Source organism: Thermobia domestica, chromosome 13 (assembly GCF_964235325.1).
Source record: "Thermobia domestica chromosome 13, izTheDome1.hap1.1, whole genome shotgun sequence".
NCBI lineage: Eukaryota > Metazoa > Arthropoda > Insecta > Zygentoma > Lepismatidae > Thermobia > Thermobia domestica.
This window is the reverse complement of record NC_137466.1, coordinates 94,134,669-94,152,493: the sequence shown is the minus strand read 5'-3', so window position 1 is coordinate 94,152,493 and position 17,825 is coordinate 94,134,669. Positions and strand designations below refer to the sequence as shown.

The window sequence follows — 17,825 nt, the reverse complement described above, 5'->3', positions numbered from 1 at the left end:
CCGAGAACTTTGAGTAATGGTTATTATTTGCACGAATAGTGTAGAAAATTTAAGAAAGGACGCACAGACATACATAAGGACTTAAGTCGGAGGCGACAGAGACCTTGTTGAATGTATGGATCATGCAGTTAGTGAAGGATCGAATTTCAAGATGAACTCAATATGACACTGCGAGCGTGGCTAATGGCTATCAAAAAAAGTACACCGTGCATTCCAAAATTGCTCACCGGTTCAGGTTCAGTGATTAATCAGAAATCTTCTTTGCAGAAGTCATAGGAAAACTTGTAGCAAAGTGTGATAAATGTCCTAATCGATATGTGTTCTTAAGATTTATGTACAATAAAGTTTCTGTCTTCATCTTTATTTGTTTCGTACTTTATCAAAAGTTTAAAAAAATAGCCCTCGAGTATCTTTTTTCTTATTTATTTTTATATAGTTTGTAATTAGATATACCGGTACCAATGTTTTTGACATGTAATGTGTACTTGGTCTTCTGTAACCATTATGTACGAAAAGTATGATATTAAACTAAACCAATACATTATTCTATATTAATAAATAAAATGTAAAATTTGAGAGAGAAATTCCTCTTCTATATTGAGTCTATTGCACCTGTCGTATTCTCTTTCAAAATTCAAAAGTCATGTTTAAACAGGATATTTCTCTGTACATTAATACCTCCGCTTTGGACGTCGTGACAATAATAATATCCATGTGGGAGATAGATGTGTCAAAATTACTCTTTGCAGATTTCCGTAACATCGTTACTTTGTTTGTGAGAACTTTATTTTGTTACCTGTATGAGTTGCTTGTACTTTTTACTTTTAGATCTTACTATATACTTTATTCTGTTAAGATAATTCCTATCATTATTACTTTTTTAAAAAAATTATATGTAAACAGGTATACATAGTTAATGTTCGTTTTTGGTTAAGAATGCATTCATGATTATACACATTTAGAAGTGTTTATGTAACACGATGTTAATGTCATGTAATGCATAATAATAACTACACGTTTGTTAAAATTTTTACAAAAGTGCTGAAATTCTTTTATTTATTGTAAAAAAAAGGATGTATTTGTAAAAATGTATAGGTTCATGGTAAATACGAAATAATACATATAGGGTTCTTTTTATATCTTGCAATAAAATGGTAATTTTATTACTAAATATAGTGTATTTTTTGTCACTTTCTTTGATCACATTTTTTAATGTACATAAAACATATTGAAAATAAGTAGAGAAAGATTTACCCAAAGATTTTCACTATCCTATGCGGTCAATCATTATCGAGGGTAAAAAGGATTATGAAATTAGGTTAAAGTAGATAAAATAGGATAACATGAAGAATCAAAAATAAGATTAAAACTATGTAGTGCAACGCAATGTAAACAAAGAAAAATTATTTTTAAAATAATGAATGTATTATGAAAAAAGGAAGGATATATTGGTAACTGATTTTTTTTTTTTTTTTTTTTTTTTTTTTTTTTTTATGTTACGAAACTAATACCCCAGTTACAATAAGTGGTACTATTTTGTTTTGCAAATGTTTTCGAAGACCTAGCCTTCTAAGAAAGTTCACGACAAAACTATGCTAATAAGTTTTTAAAACATCATGTTTTATAAGAGTTGCTTTATTTATTCTTTCCTTTTTAAATGAAAATCTGCAACTTCAAAAATATCAGATTCATAATATTCGAATTCTTATGCACACAAGTCCTCTCTTCTTCGTTGATTCGCATCCTGTTGGCTTTCTTTCCTGCTTTTGCATTGCTTTGTAATTCATTGTGTAATATATTTACTTTGGGGTCACGCTAGCTTCCTAATGTAGTTAAGAACGTTCACCTTTGGTGCGTGGGGTCACTAGTACGATCTCAGCTCCCGCCAATTGGGTTTTGTGGTGGACAAACACCATGTCGTGGGTTTTCTTAGGTTCTTCCGTTTCGTCCAAATTTCTTATTTTCACCATTTCATTCTTTCTCGTCATCACCGTTTCCTTTAGCCTACACGTAAAACTGAAAATTTTAATTTAATTTAATTTGTATATATATTTTATTTATGTTCTTTAATGTTATCCTATTTTATCTGTTTTAACCGAATTTCTTTTTCCTATTTGTTCTTAATAATGAAGACCGCCTAATATCGTTGAAATGATCGGATAAGACATTTTCTGTTTGTTATCAACGGAAATATAAGCATCCGGAAATATATAAATCTTACGTATGTTTCTCATTTTATATTTTCATATAATGCTTGTAAACTTTAGAGATAAATTTTCCTTATGAAATAAGAACATGTACTCCTATTTAGCGAATGAATTTCCGTTTTAGACCAAATTTATATTATACGTACAGGGTGATTCAGGAGGAGTGTCACAGTTTGTGAAGTGATTCTACATGTGAGAATAAACCGAAAAAGTCCTATAAACATGTGTCCGATTTTCGATTGTTACGGAACTGGAGCGGGTTGAAGACTACACACATCCATGAATGATTATGAAGACAAGTGTGAATATTACTTACCGAAATGCTGTGTAGGCGCTGTGGTGGACAGATAACTGACTCATCCTACAAGAGGTATGGGGGTTTTTCAACAGATGGCAGAAGCGTACCCAGTGTGCAATCGTGGGTTGGATCACTGAGCAGTTTTGAGGCCGTGTGCGTGTCATGCTTGAGTGTTGCACCGATTCACTCTACCAGACAAGTATCCCAGTATCTGAATAACATATTTCCTCAACGGTGGATTGGCCGTGGCGGACCAATTAACTGGCCTCCCAGGTTACCCGACCTAACCCCATTAGACTTCTACTTATGAGGCTGGTTAAAGGCGGATTTATACGCTACGAAGGTGGATACACGTAAAGCATTTGACGCTCGCATCACCGACGCTGTTGCCCGCATTAAAGCCCGCTGAGATGATGTTCGATGTGCAATACAACACACCCTCCAACGCGTTAACAAGTGCATTAAGATGGGTGAGGGACATTTTGAATACCTCTTGCAGGATGGATCAGTCTTCTGTCCACCACAGCGCCTACACAGCATTTTGGTACATAATATTCACAATTGTCTTCATAATCATTCATAGATATGTGTAGTCTTCAACCCGCTCCAATTCCGTAACGATCGAAAATCGGACTCATGTTCATATAACTTTTTCGTTTTTTTTTTTTTTTTCACATCTAGAATCACATCACAAATTATATGACATTACACCTGAATCCCCCTGTATATGGTAATGTAAATAGTTGAAAACAAGAATTTTAGGAATGATCCAAAAATGGATCAAAAGATTGCGATCTTGGCCAACAAAAGATTTTGGGTCAAAGGCCACAAAATTCTTGAACTGACCCTAAACCGAGTTTTCATATTTTTTACGGAATAAGCACATCATACTGAGTTAAGCGATAGTTTGGGTTTGGCTATACTATATGTAGTTCTTGAGATATGAAAGTATATGAAATTGTTTGATCGAATAAAATATGTTGGAGTTTTTGGAGCAGGGGCCACAAAACTTTTGCACGGCTCCTAAATGGAGCTTTCAGATTTTTTACGGAATAAGCACATCATACTGTGTTAAGTGGTAGTTTTGGTTTGGCTACACTATATAGTTCTCCAGATATAAGGCCTACAAGAAATTTTTTGCCTGAAATATATTGGATTTTTCGATCCAAAGAATATATTAATTGATATCTTTTAACTACAGATGCCGTTTATACAAGTAAACCGAGTGATTATGGTTTCGTTATACAAACAGTCACTGGCGTACATCAAGTAATATTCCACTGATAGTACGGCGAGAGCTCGTGTGGTTCGGATTCCACGTTAAGCTGTAGGTCGACGTTTCATATATCGTCACTGCTGAAGGGCAATTCAATCCTATCTATCGATAATAGGAATTCTAAATTCATGTGTAGTCTCAAGAGCACGAGTTCTTTATACATATAAGACCTTCCTGCACAGACACCCCCAGCCCGGTTGACCTGAGTCAGCACGTTTTCAACAGTACGAAATCACCAGCACTGAGTCGCCGAATCAGACCGATGCATGCCGAGTCGAATAGTTGTGTTTGGCGCAGATATGTATGTATTCTAAGTCGTATCGTAAGTATCGTACCAATGCCATGTTGAATTTTGTCTTTGTATGAATTTTTTCGGACGCTTTTCATTCATTGTACGCACACAACAAAGTTGTTTATTTGCCAAAATAATAAATATATCGTGGCTTATGAACAGTATGATTGTGGAGTGAAAATTTTAATAGGGTTTTGGGAAAAGAAAACATGTTGAACAATTGTGTTCGAAACCATAATATATTGAGCATTATTTTGGACAGGTTGCAGGAAGTGTAAAGATAACAACGCAATACCGGGATAAGATAAAGAAGTTAAAATAAGAATGGAAAAGATGAAGATTTCATATGGAGGAGGGTTGCGTTTTTTATGCTCCCTCGTTCTTGAAACTAAAAAACCAGTGTGAAAGATACATTTTGTATCAATGCTGAGTCGTACTCGGTCAATGTGATTCGATCTTGAGCCATGCCATTCAGTGCCAAAACACCTGTAGATTCATTGTCAGTAGTTCCCAGAATTGCACTTAGAGATTACTTCATTACATACTTCACTAATTAGCTAATACTCTAACCCAATACATTTCGGTGACAAATTTTTCCAAAGCATCATAAATTTTCAATTATAAATCTTGAGACGCTTCCTTGTAGTACCTTATGGAATGTAACTTATAACAAGAACACTTATTTTTATATATTATACGTACAATATAAAATATAACCATTATTTTCTGTTTCATTACAGAAAATGGGAGCATATATAGTTATGTAGGAGATACACACAAAATTATTTTTGTTGTATTGATTTTTTTATTTTAGCAACTTCGAGATTCATATAGTCTCTAAATCATAAAGCAATAATACTTATAAAAATGATCAATATGCAAACAATCATATGTAAGAACCACACGTTTCCTTAACACGCACACAAATTCATTTTGATACAAAATTCAAGAATGTTCCATTATTATTGATTGCTGGAATGCAATATTTTCTAGTAATAATCACTGGCAAACGAGTAATCAATGGCACAGTAATAAAAAAAAGTGTTCTACACAGTTACATTTTTTTTAAATGATAATAATCCTTTTGGTTTAGTTCAGTTGGGAACAGGCTCTCCTCTCCAGGGAGTAAGGTCCACGCGAGGTATAGAATCACTAGAGCATGGTACACGCTGGTTTCTGAAATAGAATAAAAATAAATAAATCAATATAATTATATGTAAATACTTGGATACATAAATAAAGAAAAATACTCCATTTAGGTATCTATAATGAGTATTTACTTTTAAAATCCCAAGTACACAAGCGTTTATACATCCAATAGTTCGAAATAATATAAACTATATTCGCTTTCACAAAGTCATTGCGTATAACACGTAGGTATCAACAGATGAGAACACAAATATATCTACAAGTTTATTCGGGAATCATTCAATTATTCCGTCTTGGTTCACACAGGACCATCTTTACGACAACGACAATTTCCTAAAAGTAAAGTGTGCTATGCGTTATACATGTGTAAGAGAAACACAGTAACATAAACACAAATCTACAGTAGGGATTTTGATGTGATATATCACGCTTTTCCAGATGGCACATACTGAGATCCACAGGAGAAAAATAAATTCTATTTGATCGATAAATATCGCTAACTATTCCTGATAGAATACTTTGTTCCGTTACTAAAGCGCAATGATGACAACTCTAGTGGAATTTTACAGTAATTTTATACGAAGATAGATAAATTTTCCAAGGGCTTTTTGTGGGTGCGTTAAGAGTATCCGGCTTTACTATGATGGTGTACAGTACATATACAGTAGGTATGTACACATTTTCTCTTATAGAATAATCATTATTGTAAGTATTTTACCACCACTGGCAAACAACTTTGCCGAAATTTAAAAGCTTCCTTGCACTACAGTCCTTTGTTTTGACGTAAAATATTATATTCGTCTTTAATAATTATGCTGTTGGGAGTATTTGAAGTGACAATCAGTGTTTAAGGACATTGCACATACTGTTTAAAGTATAATATATGTAGTCAATAGAATAGTCTGTTGTGTGGATTAGAGACAAAACTTATGTTGAATAGTATACTTCGGGAGAAAAGCTATTTAATGTTGCTTATCGTCGAATTATGAGCGTGAGATCTCTATTATGATCAGACGGATGTGAGCAATAGATACTTGAATCTCTAGAGTTGTAGTTAGGGATGCGTACGAGACAAGATTTGAGACTGTCTCGACTCGAAAATGTGTTGTAAAAGTGATGTCTCGACTCGAAAAATATATATTTTTCTATTGGAAGAGCTGTGTCTCGACTCGAATTTTGTCAGGAAAATTTTGTCTCGACTCGACTCGAACGCATCCCTAGTTGTAGTAGGCTTATAAAAAATGCTATAAATAAAGAATAGCATTATCTAGTGATTAGGCTTAATTAGAGGTTACTACTGTTTCATAGGAAGGTTGGAATTCTAGGTTATAGAAATTAAATAGAAGATAAGCAAGTTTCTTACACGATGGCGGTAAAAATGACAGGCGAAAAAATGGCAGGGTCATTTTTAGAGCGGAAAAAATGGCAGGAAGGGAAAACAATATGTAAACATGTAACCTAGGGCTATACACGTAAGGAAGCATTTTCATGGGGCATTTAGCCGGCTGTCCTTTCTGAAGTACCTGTTTGGTTTATTGCAATGGCACCACGATTACTTACTCAGTTATATGTAATAAGGGTCCCGATAGGAGAAATAGCTATAACGGTTGCTTATGCATTGCTTCAACGGTTGTATATGGCTTTGGAGTAGCAGTTTACAACGCAGTTCGAAATAAGCTTGAACATGATGTTTCTATACAAGGATGTTTCTTCCAACTACAACAAATAGTAAAATTCAAGAATTGGGTTTGTCAGGATTTTTACAATGAAGATGTAGAGTTTTCTATGTTCTGCAACCAAATTGATTCACTGGACTTTCTTCCATGTGAAGATGCGTTGCAGGGCATGGAATACTTAAAATAGATAGCTCCTCCAGAACCAGAAGATTCATTATTTTGATTCAATATATGTATCCGGTTTATGCAGGAGATTAGGAGGGGGAGAAACCATGAGAGTAAGACGCATTCCATCACAGTTTCCTCCCCAAAATTGGCATGTGCATCAGGCTACTCTTGGAGAGAACCCACGCACAAATAATTTATGCGTGGCTTGAAACAATAAGTTTTCCCGACTTACTGGGAGATTTTAAACATGACAGAGTACAAGATGGTTATTATTGTTGTTGTTGTTGCATGTACGAGTAATTTATGAAGCTATAGTACAACGAAGCTATGTGGATTTGCATTATGATTATACGAAATTAGACCAAAGAAATTTGTATGATAGTGTAGTTATTATTATTGCATCTAAGGTATGTTCTGTATATATTGCGAATTTGACTACGTGATTAATTTATTTCACGTAAATTATGTCCCGTATACAGTAAACATCGATCCAGGATTAATAGAAAATGAAATAAAAGAAGTACCAGAATATTCGGGACAAGTTGTGTAGTATAGTCAATTTGTTTCTGAATATTCCAGTACTAATAATTTGTCTATAAGGCTAGAAATTCTTCAACTAATACATGCAGGAGATAAGTTTGAGTAATACAGTATATTTGGAAACGTTTTCTAACGTGTATATGTTACGTATTTACATATTGTTTTCCTTCCTGCCATTTTTCCGCTCGATAAACTACCCTGCCATTTTTACAATGATTCGTAATGCCTGTGAGATCTCGTATACTATGTCACTTCGAGTAGCAGCCATTATTAGTGTTAGTAATGTAGTATACTTCCTACCTGCGTAATTCTTATTTACTAACATTAATAATGGCTGCTACTCGAAGTGACAACGAGTACCGTAAGACGGGATTACTTTGCACAATATTTAAGCAATTTTAAAGAAAATCACATGTAACTTACAAACATAATGATTTAGAACACTGTATTGTAAACATATAATAGCTAGATGTATAAGGAAAACATTAGTGAAAGTTCATTAGTAAACATTCAGAATGACCATAGTTATTGAAATATAAACTTTGGTGCAAAGTAACCCCACAGGTGCACAACATACAAAAAAGTATGTTCAACATACGAACATAATGTTTCTGTGCAATGTTTTTCCTTCAGTATTTATACATTTTACTTTCTACACAAAACCACATGCAGTCTACAAATATTGATATTAGAATTAATCCTGTGCCGATATCAGTACTTAGTTTGAATTATTGATATTTGTAAAGAAAATTATGTATTTTCTGGTACCGGCACAGGAGCTACACTCTAATAGTTTAGCATATGTTCTACAAAAAACGCCAACTCAGGAACAGAAAAAAAAAATCCCGTGAACTGATTTGACTTGGTTATTCCTTATGTCCTAGAATATCATCCCTACCGTAATCAATGGAAGATTTTCGTGGTTTGGGACTTACTGGCTGAAGCCCACCCAAATTGCACGATTTCTTTCTCTTTTTTTTTTAATTAAGTTTGGCGGCCTTTACAGTGACCGGTTTCCATATCTCTACAACAACGAACCATTCCGGTAATTAAAACTGATGTTAACCGCCAACATTACACCCAATATACAGTTAGATGTTCTATCTTATGATGGAAGTTGAAACTTCCTCTTTACTGCTCATGGTTTTACCGACAGAGGACTGTGAAACTTTTCATATTTTGTGCGAAGTAACCCCAATCTTACAGTATACGAGGTCTCACAGGCATTACACATGTATTTTGGTCCAGGCACGTTCAACGTTCATAATTTCGGTTGCTTTTCGAAAATAATTTTACATGGCATTAAATAATGTTTCCACATTTTCCTATACATGCTCTGTGGGGCATAAATCTGTCGATCGAGGATGCGAATGGAATACTTTAAAGTCTACCGAGTGTTCCTCGAATCAGTGTAATGCTTTACGGGGAGTTAGCATTATCCTGCTGCTATAAAAATCACTACCGAGAAATACAGAGACCAAAAAGAGGCAGAAAACCCGATAGATTTGTGTACGTCGCACCTGTCAATGTAGATTACAGTCTCGTTACGATCTGTTTTCTCTAACAGAACACAACTCATATAACTACAGAGATACCACTACCTACAGTACATCTTGTTTTACGATGGATTCTTGGCTTCATATAATCATCGCGACCCACGGACAAGCAGCGAGAAAACGGAATCATTTCGTCGGTTGAAAAAAAAGTTACTATGTTGTATCTAAGGGTAGGCATTCAAAGGGCTGTTCTGTGAAGCAGTTGAATGATAGAAATAGCCAAATCAGAACACGTGACTTGACTACGTGATTTACATACGCTATGTTGTAACATATCTCATACTTTTCAGTCAGGGTTGCAAACTCCATATTAAAATAACTAAAATTTGTATTCGGTTGTTCCTCATTCGTATACAGAAATGAACGTCCACATATATTTCTTCGTAAAAATCCGGCATATGATTTTGTAATTACATTGTAGAGCCGCCCGTAGGTTAAAAATGCAATTTCACTATAATTTCGCAGTTGAAGACTATGAAAATATAAGAAGTGGAAGTATCATCATAAAAATTTGTTTCTGTATTAGCGTAGAGAATATTTCAGGAGGGTGTATTGTATTTTGTAAGGAAGTGTGAGCAATGCAAGTTGTCTGGACTACCGTACTTGAAAAGTTGGAATTGCGATTTATGTGCGTGAAATTACGTATCTTGATTATGAACACGATTTTCTTACACCTGGAAACAGAATAAACAAGTGCGCAAACACGAACACTAATTACGTAAAAGTCAAGGTCAAACTGCGGGAAAAGTGTTTCATTTTTATTTCTTTCATCATTATCGTTCTTTCCAAGTAATTTACTGGTTTTTAATTATTAAGAAATAAAAACATTTAGCTTTTAGAATTTAAATAGGATAGCTTCTGTGTTGTCCCATCCCTCTCCAAACACCACAATGTTAAACTTTGAATATAAAAGCTATTTCCGGCAGATGACGTTAATTAAAGAGATGTTCGTTATGCTTCAGCGCTTCAGTATACATTTAAGTCACGGACATCATAATTCACGAGAAAAGAAAACAGTGTCTTAATAAAGAGAAGCGAACCGTTCACACGTCTTTTGTGTTTCATTCATGTGGTTATCTCACTATTTAACACTTCACGTTTGCTATACTATGATAAAAAATAATTTATTTTAATAAATGAGACATGAGGAAAATTCTGTGAAGTTCGTATTATTTAGTATTATCAGTGACGCTGAATTTTATTTATGCGAAGAGAACTTATAAATTATTTGACTATTTTTAAACAAATTATTTATTTTCGACAGTAATACTACCATTACTAATACTACTGCTGCTAATAATGATGATTAGTTAAATTATGTCATATAAAAATAGTTTCCTAGAACCGATTCGAACCTAGAACAGACTTCTAAGCGTAGTAGGTGTGGTAAAATCCTATATTTTTGACATGATAGCTCTTAAGGACCAAGGACGATTTTTAGCACACATGCCTTGAAGGTAATTTGTGGTCAGCACACTGGTTTATCCTTGTAGTTAATCTGGTTTCCGTAATCAAAGTTGCGTACATTAATTCAAGTAACCCTCTTGTCCTTACGACCGACAATGCATGGACTCCGTAATACCAATAGTATCTGGAAGTTACGAAGAAGGATACGTCCAAGTACATCAGACCAAGAATCGATTTCCAGCACAGTGTAATTTCTGGAATATATCGTCTTACGGGATCCGGTAGGTTAGGGCAGTGTTTCCCAACCGATGTGTTGCGACACACTGGTAGGTCACGCAGTTCCCTAAGGTGTGTCGCGAAATTTTAGAATTTAAATATCATGAAGAATTTAATAATTAGTTAAAATCGAGACAGATTATAGCCACTTCCATCTGTCAACACTTCCATCGGTAGCAATAATGCTGAGTGCTATATAGTCATTATAAAAACTAATTAGTTTCACTATTATAATATATATATATATTATTATTATTATTATTATTATTTACAATAAAAATATCAAACAAGTGTGTCGTGATGTACTAGACGTTCCGTAAAGTGTATCGTCAGTCAAAAAAGGTTGAGAACCATTGGACTAGGGTATTGGTATATAATAAATATAATGTAAGAGAGAATAAAGCAAATAAATAGAAACAAAAAGTTTATAAACAAGGATGTTTATAGTTACACTTCTTAGACATTCTGCTTGTGACTATTGACAGTTCTTACTAATTGGGCTTTAAATATTTCAAATAGGAAGGCAAATAAGCACAGAATAACTATTTCCACTTTAAGCATAGTGTTTTAACAGCCAGCTTAGCCTAAATAGTGATAAATGAACTTCATTAATTGCGTCAACGTTGAGTTCAAAGCGTTCAAAGATGAGAAAGAAAAAGGAAAGAAAGAGACTTACGTATTATCAAAAAAATAAAATATTTAGAACATTTTAGTTTTGGAGTATCTATAGTTTATACTTACAGAAATGAAACTCTGAAAAATGCCAATGGTTGCATCAATGCAATGTTGTCGGAATTATCACAGAGAATGCGAGCAAGATTTGCTTTTCGAATTTGCTGCAGCTGACCTATGAAAAACAGAAAGAAAGACTGTTAAGTTTTGTGCAAGTAATAATGGACAATCTTTAGCAGAAGGGGCCTTTTTTTTCTTAAAAATGTTACAATTTCTATAGTTTCTGTTCACATTAAGTTAGTTTAGGTTAGATTATGTTAGTGGATGGGTCCAGCATAATTTTCGAAAAAAAAAAAAATATATAGAATTTCGCTTATTTCTATTAATACGGTATTAGGTAGTCTAGGTTAGTTCAGGTTAGTTTAGTTTTGGTTAGGTTAGATTCGGCTAGGTTATGTTGGGTCTAAGTAGCTGCATCTTCTATTTCCCCTGTAAATTTTGTATTTTTTTTTTAACGTATTTCTGGACTCCTTCTGCGAAACATTTACCATAAAAATATTTAGAAACAGTTGAATAATTTTATGACTAAGAAAAAGAAAAGCAAAATCCACTATTCTCAGCAAGTTACTGTATTTAAGTGAATATTTGCTTGTTAATAAAATATTGTTACTAAGTCATATGTGTACTTAGATAGTGGTATATATTCACTATACACTATTAGCTAGATCCCATCAACAATAGTTTCACGCTTTTAGCATGTAGATAAGTTCAATATAATCCATTCATGAACAGTGATTCTTCCAGACCTGTTTTTTGGGGAGGACTTCCCCCCGGAGCTCTTAGAGTGCCCCCCTGAGCAGACCAAAATAATACGTTTATAATATTATAATAAATAGAATAGTATCGGCAGTGCCCCCCAGAATACTAAGTGTGCCCCGGAACATTTTTTTCTGAAAGAACTATTGTTTATGAATCTAATCAAAACGTGTTAAATTAAACTACACTGATAAAGATGGAATAGGCTAGGCACTTCATATAGCCTATTCGTTCTTCTACTTATGTATTAATGCTTACTCTCTGAGAATGACGATTGCTGGCCTCCTTCCTCATAGAAAAATCTATCACCTCGTCGAAGTCGAGAGAACTGGTCTCCTACGAGACATACAAAAGTCTGTCCAAGCAGAGCACCTTCAAGAGGTTTCTCGGAGACGCCTCCCACGAAAAGATCTACTTCATCCACTGAAGGATACATATGTCTCAAAATGGCCACTGTCTAAAAGTAAATTATATACATTTTACTGATACAAATAATACCTTTTTTGGTTCTATATTTTCGAATTAATTTGGTGGTTTATTATTATTTTTTTTTTTAAATATACAATAAAATTTGCTGATGATATCGATTGAAGACAAAAAAAAAAAAGTTATCCACAACAGGAGAATTTGAGTAAGGAATTACAATTGAAAGAAAAAGTGAAGTACAAAAATAAGCAAGAAGAAGATGAAAATTCTCAGGTGTATGATGAAGTCTCAAGGAACAGAAAGAGATTTTTTTTTTTTTTTTTAATTAAAGAATTGAAGGTACTTAAATATTTGCATAGCATGATATCCTTGAACTGAAAAACTGAAGAAGATACTGAAACTAGAATAGCACATGCAAAAACATTCTATACAAAGAAAAGGCTTGTGATATCGAAGAACGTATTAATACTAGTAAGGAAAAGCTTTTATAGATCGGTATGGATTAGACCAGTGGTTCTCAATCGGTGTGTTGCGAGATTTTAGAATTTAAAAATCATGAAAAGTTTAATAAAATGTTAAACACAGACAATGTCTCCAGTGACAGCAACAAATTCTCATTACTGCATATAGCCATTATTTCATAAAAACTTACACTGCTACGATTTATATCATTATTAGTAAAAAAAAAAAAAAAAAAAAAAATCAAGTAAGTGTGTCGTAGGAGTTTAGCAAAGTATGTCGTCAGTTAAGAAAAGGTTGAGAACCAATCTATATGGTCACTTCGGAAAACAGAGAGAAGAAAATAGTGGGAATCGGCTATGTATTGCTGGAAAAGAATACTGAACAGGTGCACCCGAAGAAAATTTTCTAGGGTGGGGCCCATCTCCATGGTTGGTATAATACGTCTGGTATTTAATACCCGTGGATTGCTATATTTCGTATACATTTTCGTGAGCCAGAGGGGGCCCGGTCCCCACCTTGCCCTCCTCTTCGGGCGTCCATTATACTGAATGTATAATGTATGTGCAAAGAAGAGAAGTAGTAGAGTGTATTGAAAGAAAAAATGAAGACTAATGCAAGATAGAGAAAGAAGAAACAGATAACACGTTCAGAGCATCTGGGAATCAAGTTCAATTACCAAGTTGTAAGAAACAGAGACATAAGGTTTGTATTGTGTGTTAATTAAGTGCATTGAAAATTAAACACTGTTTTCAACATTATAAGAGTTCTTTACAACATCTGGACATGATTCTTTTGTCTGAAATGAACTTCACATAGAAATTTTAAAGATGAAATTTCGTGATTAGAATGAGCAATAGGCGTATTTTAGATTTCATTATTTTACATTATCTCAACTTACGCCTTTAGATAATCCGTCAAATCTGCTTTGGCCTTGAGATCCACCTTATCAACTGGGTATCTCAGGAATGAAGCCTCCGTCGCCTATAATTCTTATAGCGATGGGCAGATTTCGTAAAATCACATAAAGTGCCGGAATTAACTCAAAATAGCAATTTTCGACAACACTTATTGCTTATTCCAACGACGAAATGTAAAAAAATGATTCAAATGGACTTGATTCCTTTGTGTACTGGACGTGCCAAATGACTGGCTTTTAAATTTGTCATTCACAGTGTACCATCATACTGTTAGAAACTAAAGCTGCTAGAAGAAGCGTACACACAAAAACTATTGTTTACAATTGGCCAGTATATGACGTAGACACGTGCTTTTATGATCCAAATTTTCATATAAAATTTATATCAATCTTCTGAAAAGTATTCTGGTACTATCTGAAAGAATTTTAAAAATGGAAAACTAAAATGAGATAAATATTTTTCCTAGAATAAAATTTTTAGATTAAGATACCTTCTATCATGAGACAAATAACATAAAACAATTTTACAATAGAAGTAAACATAATTTTTTAAGAAATTAACTAATCATTACGTTATTGCTGTTTTTATATTATTATTATTATGTAATTATAATATTGCAGTTATATATGAGAAATTACCTCTGCATTCATAACGTCTAATAAATCGTCCCATGTTTGAGCCCTAGGGAGACCACATACTTCTCGCCAGTCATTGTACGGAGGAAGACCATGGTCACGACCTCGTTGAATGTTGAGTGCTACCAAATCAAGACCGAATTGTAGGTCGCCTTGGAATAAATGATCAGTAAGCTAGGAAGAAAATGACATTCCCATTAAGCTGCATAGTTTTGTAAATAAATAGTAATTAGCAACATTGATTAATTCGAGGGACATAAAATAACACAATCTTTGAATATTTAATTCATTCACCAACCTTTTAGTCATCTTTTTAATATTTTTATTTATTTATTACAAATGTGTGATCAACAAGTAAAACCTTCACCCGAAACTGCAATAGCGCCTTCTCCGCTGGTCTCCTGGCTAGTGTGCCCATCTTTGGTGCATGGGGCCCTGGGTTCCATTTTCAGTGACAGAACATTGTAATTTCAACGCAAAGTTATTCTTTTGAACAAGTTGTATACTTTTGATATTAGATATATAGCCCGCAATTGGTTTTCCTTTAATTTATCCAGTAGATGACAAGTGGTACAAACATCAAAATTAGTTGTAGATGGGGCTCAAACAACTTGTTCATCTTTATCAAGTGTAATCAGAGGTGTTCCCCAAGGTTCTATTTTGTGTCCTATTTTCCTTCTGATATTTATAAATGACTTGTTAGAATATGTGTATCCAGCAAAATGTATTCTATACGCTGATGACATCGGTATGATTATATCAGGAAAATCAATAGAAGAAGTTGAGAGGAAATCCACCATTTTTACAGACAAATTGATAAAATGCTTAACAGCGAACAGATTAACTATGAATCGTGATAAATCGATTCTCTTATATTTTCATTTTCTGGGGTAACACATATATCACCTAAAATAAAAAAATATTTTCCCGTTCATTCAATATTCTTGCACGACAAAGTTTCTAGGTGTAAGTATAAGTGACGACCTTTCATGGTCTGCTCATATCTCCACTTTAAACAAGAAGCTAAGTAGCGTGTCTTTTCCCTTATACAAACTTCAAGATATGGTGTCGAAAGAAGCACTTCTTATCTTTTGCTATGCCAAATTTAATACTCTAATTAGCTTCGCAGTAATACACTGGGGAACTGCTGAAAATAGTTTAAGCACTCTCCGATTGCAAAAGAAAGCGCAATAAGTTTCGGATTACTCACAAAATCAACATGTTTTCATAGAAGCAAAAAATTTAACATTTCCCAGCTTATACACTTATAAATCTATTCTTTTTACTGTGAAAAACAGGCATCTTTTTACCTTTAAGAAACATGTTCATAGTCATAATGGAAGACAAGGAAGGACATATTTGTGATGCATCAAAAATATGCTAATATAAGCAAAACAGTGTGTAAATGTGTTAGGTTTTATAGAAACTTCCTATGTACTTGAAGAATATGACTAATGTTACCATTTTTCTGTAAGAAGTTGTTCAACCTACTTGCTGTAAAATGCTATTATACTACTATGAATATTTAAAAGGGTCATTAAATGAAGAGTTGGTAACGGATGCTTACTCCTGAGTACATGCTAGGTGTGGTACAAACCGTTACCTAATTACGATGTAAATGGTCATACCTATATACTATGATATCTCTAATTTTATAGTTTTTGTATTTTAGAAAGATGAATAATTAGGTACAATTTAATGCTACCTGATAATATTGTATGTATTTTATTGACAACTGCAATGGCTGCAGGATGATTTTTCGCGTTTTGTAAGATAATGAAACAGGCAAATAAATGTAATGAAAATACTGTGATTCGGATTTCAACTTAAACTGTAGATTCACATCTCATATAGCCTCGGTGCTGAAGAGGGATACTACTCCAATCAACAACAAATGGCAATAGCATCGTTTCTTTTATTTGAATATTTGCATTTCTCGAACCACTGTTTCAATTTTTATATGAGTTATTAATATGAGTTATAAATAATATACTAACTATATTGAATTCAGCTGTAAAAAATAAGACTATAAAATTAGGATGATTACCAATATAATATTATCACAGAATCACTTTCTTTCGGAAGAGAACTGTTTCTTTTGAGGCCTTATACTGCTGTAATAATGGTTAAGGCTAGATATAATTAAATATTGAATATTTATTTTTTCTATCCCGACTTTGATGCATACCAGTTAATTTTTTCTTACAATTCTGTAACTTATTATCAGCGCCGTAACTTAGATTTTTCTGGGGGACGGGGTAAGCATTAATATTTGTCCCCCCCCCCCCAGAAAAAGGTGTTTTGGACCCTCCCGCAAAATTCGAAAATAAGCCCCTTGTTTCCATCTTTCTCTTACTCTTTGTGGGTCCCCGGAACCTGTCGGCCCTCCCGCACACTCCTGAGCCCGTTCCATACATAGCAAATTATTTAAGGGGACAAATTCAAAACCATACGAATAAATATTATTTCTAGGGCTCGTAATAGTAGGTTTTTTATTTTACTGAAATAGGCCCACGACTCATTTTTGTTTTATTTACCTTTTGTGTGCTGTTTTGTTTATGTAATATAGAGTATACTTGTTTGATGCTTCATTTATAATTTCATGTTCGTATCGTGTGGAGTAAGAAGATTTTGTCTTAAAGTGGGCCCCCCACAAGTTACAGCCCTATTATTATTACAGAAGTAGAACAAAAGCTGTTAGTCATATATATAACATCAGCTAAAAATATAAGTTAGAAACGTTTAATAGAATTCTAATCTCCACAGAAAAACTCTATAATATTATTAGTGCCTGAGTTGCCGAAGGGGAGGAGGGGGAGAAGAAATGTTCGAAGATGAAATACATACCAATCGATAGATCACACTGAACTGAACAAAATGTGTGTATTCTCATGCGAGAAAATCAAGAGAAACTACTTTTTGTAAGCATAAAAGTTGATATGGTACGATCAGGGGGGCAAGAGGGGGCCGGGCCCCCCCTAGATTTTGGCTGGCCCCCATAAAATTTCACGGTAGGCTTGCAAATGAACTATAATATGGTGATGAAGTATAA

General features: G+C 33.9%; 1 protein-coding gene across 1 annotated transcript in view; it reads right to left on the bottom strand.

The window, feature by feature from the left end:
* Positions 1-1,189: 1,189 nt before the first annotated feature.
* The window catches only part of LOC145668343 (salivary peroxidase/catechol oxidase-like), a gene marked incomplete in the record, with an annotated part of 67,866 nt that continues 51,230 nt past the window's right edge, over positions 1,190-17,825 (bottom strand). The window contains 4 exon segments of the mRNA XM_081736103.1: positions 1,190-5,249; positions 11,587-11,692; positions 12,592-12,790; positions 14,777-14,947. Of these exon segments, the coding sequence (XP_081592229.1) occupies positions 5,168-5,249; positions 11,587-11,692; positions 12,592-12,790; positions 14,777-14,947 (558 nt within the window).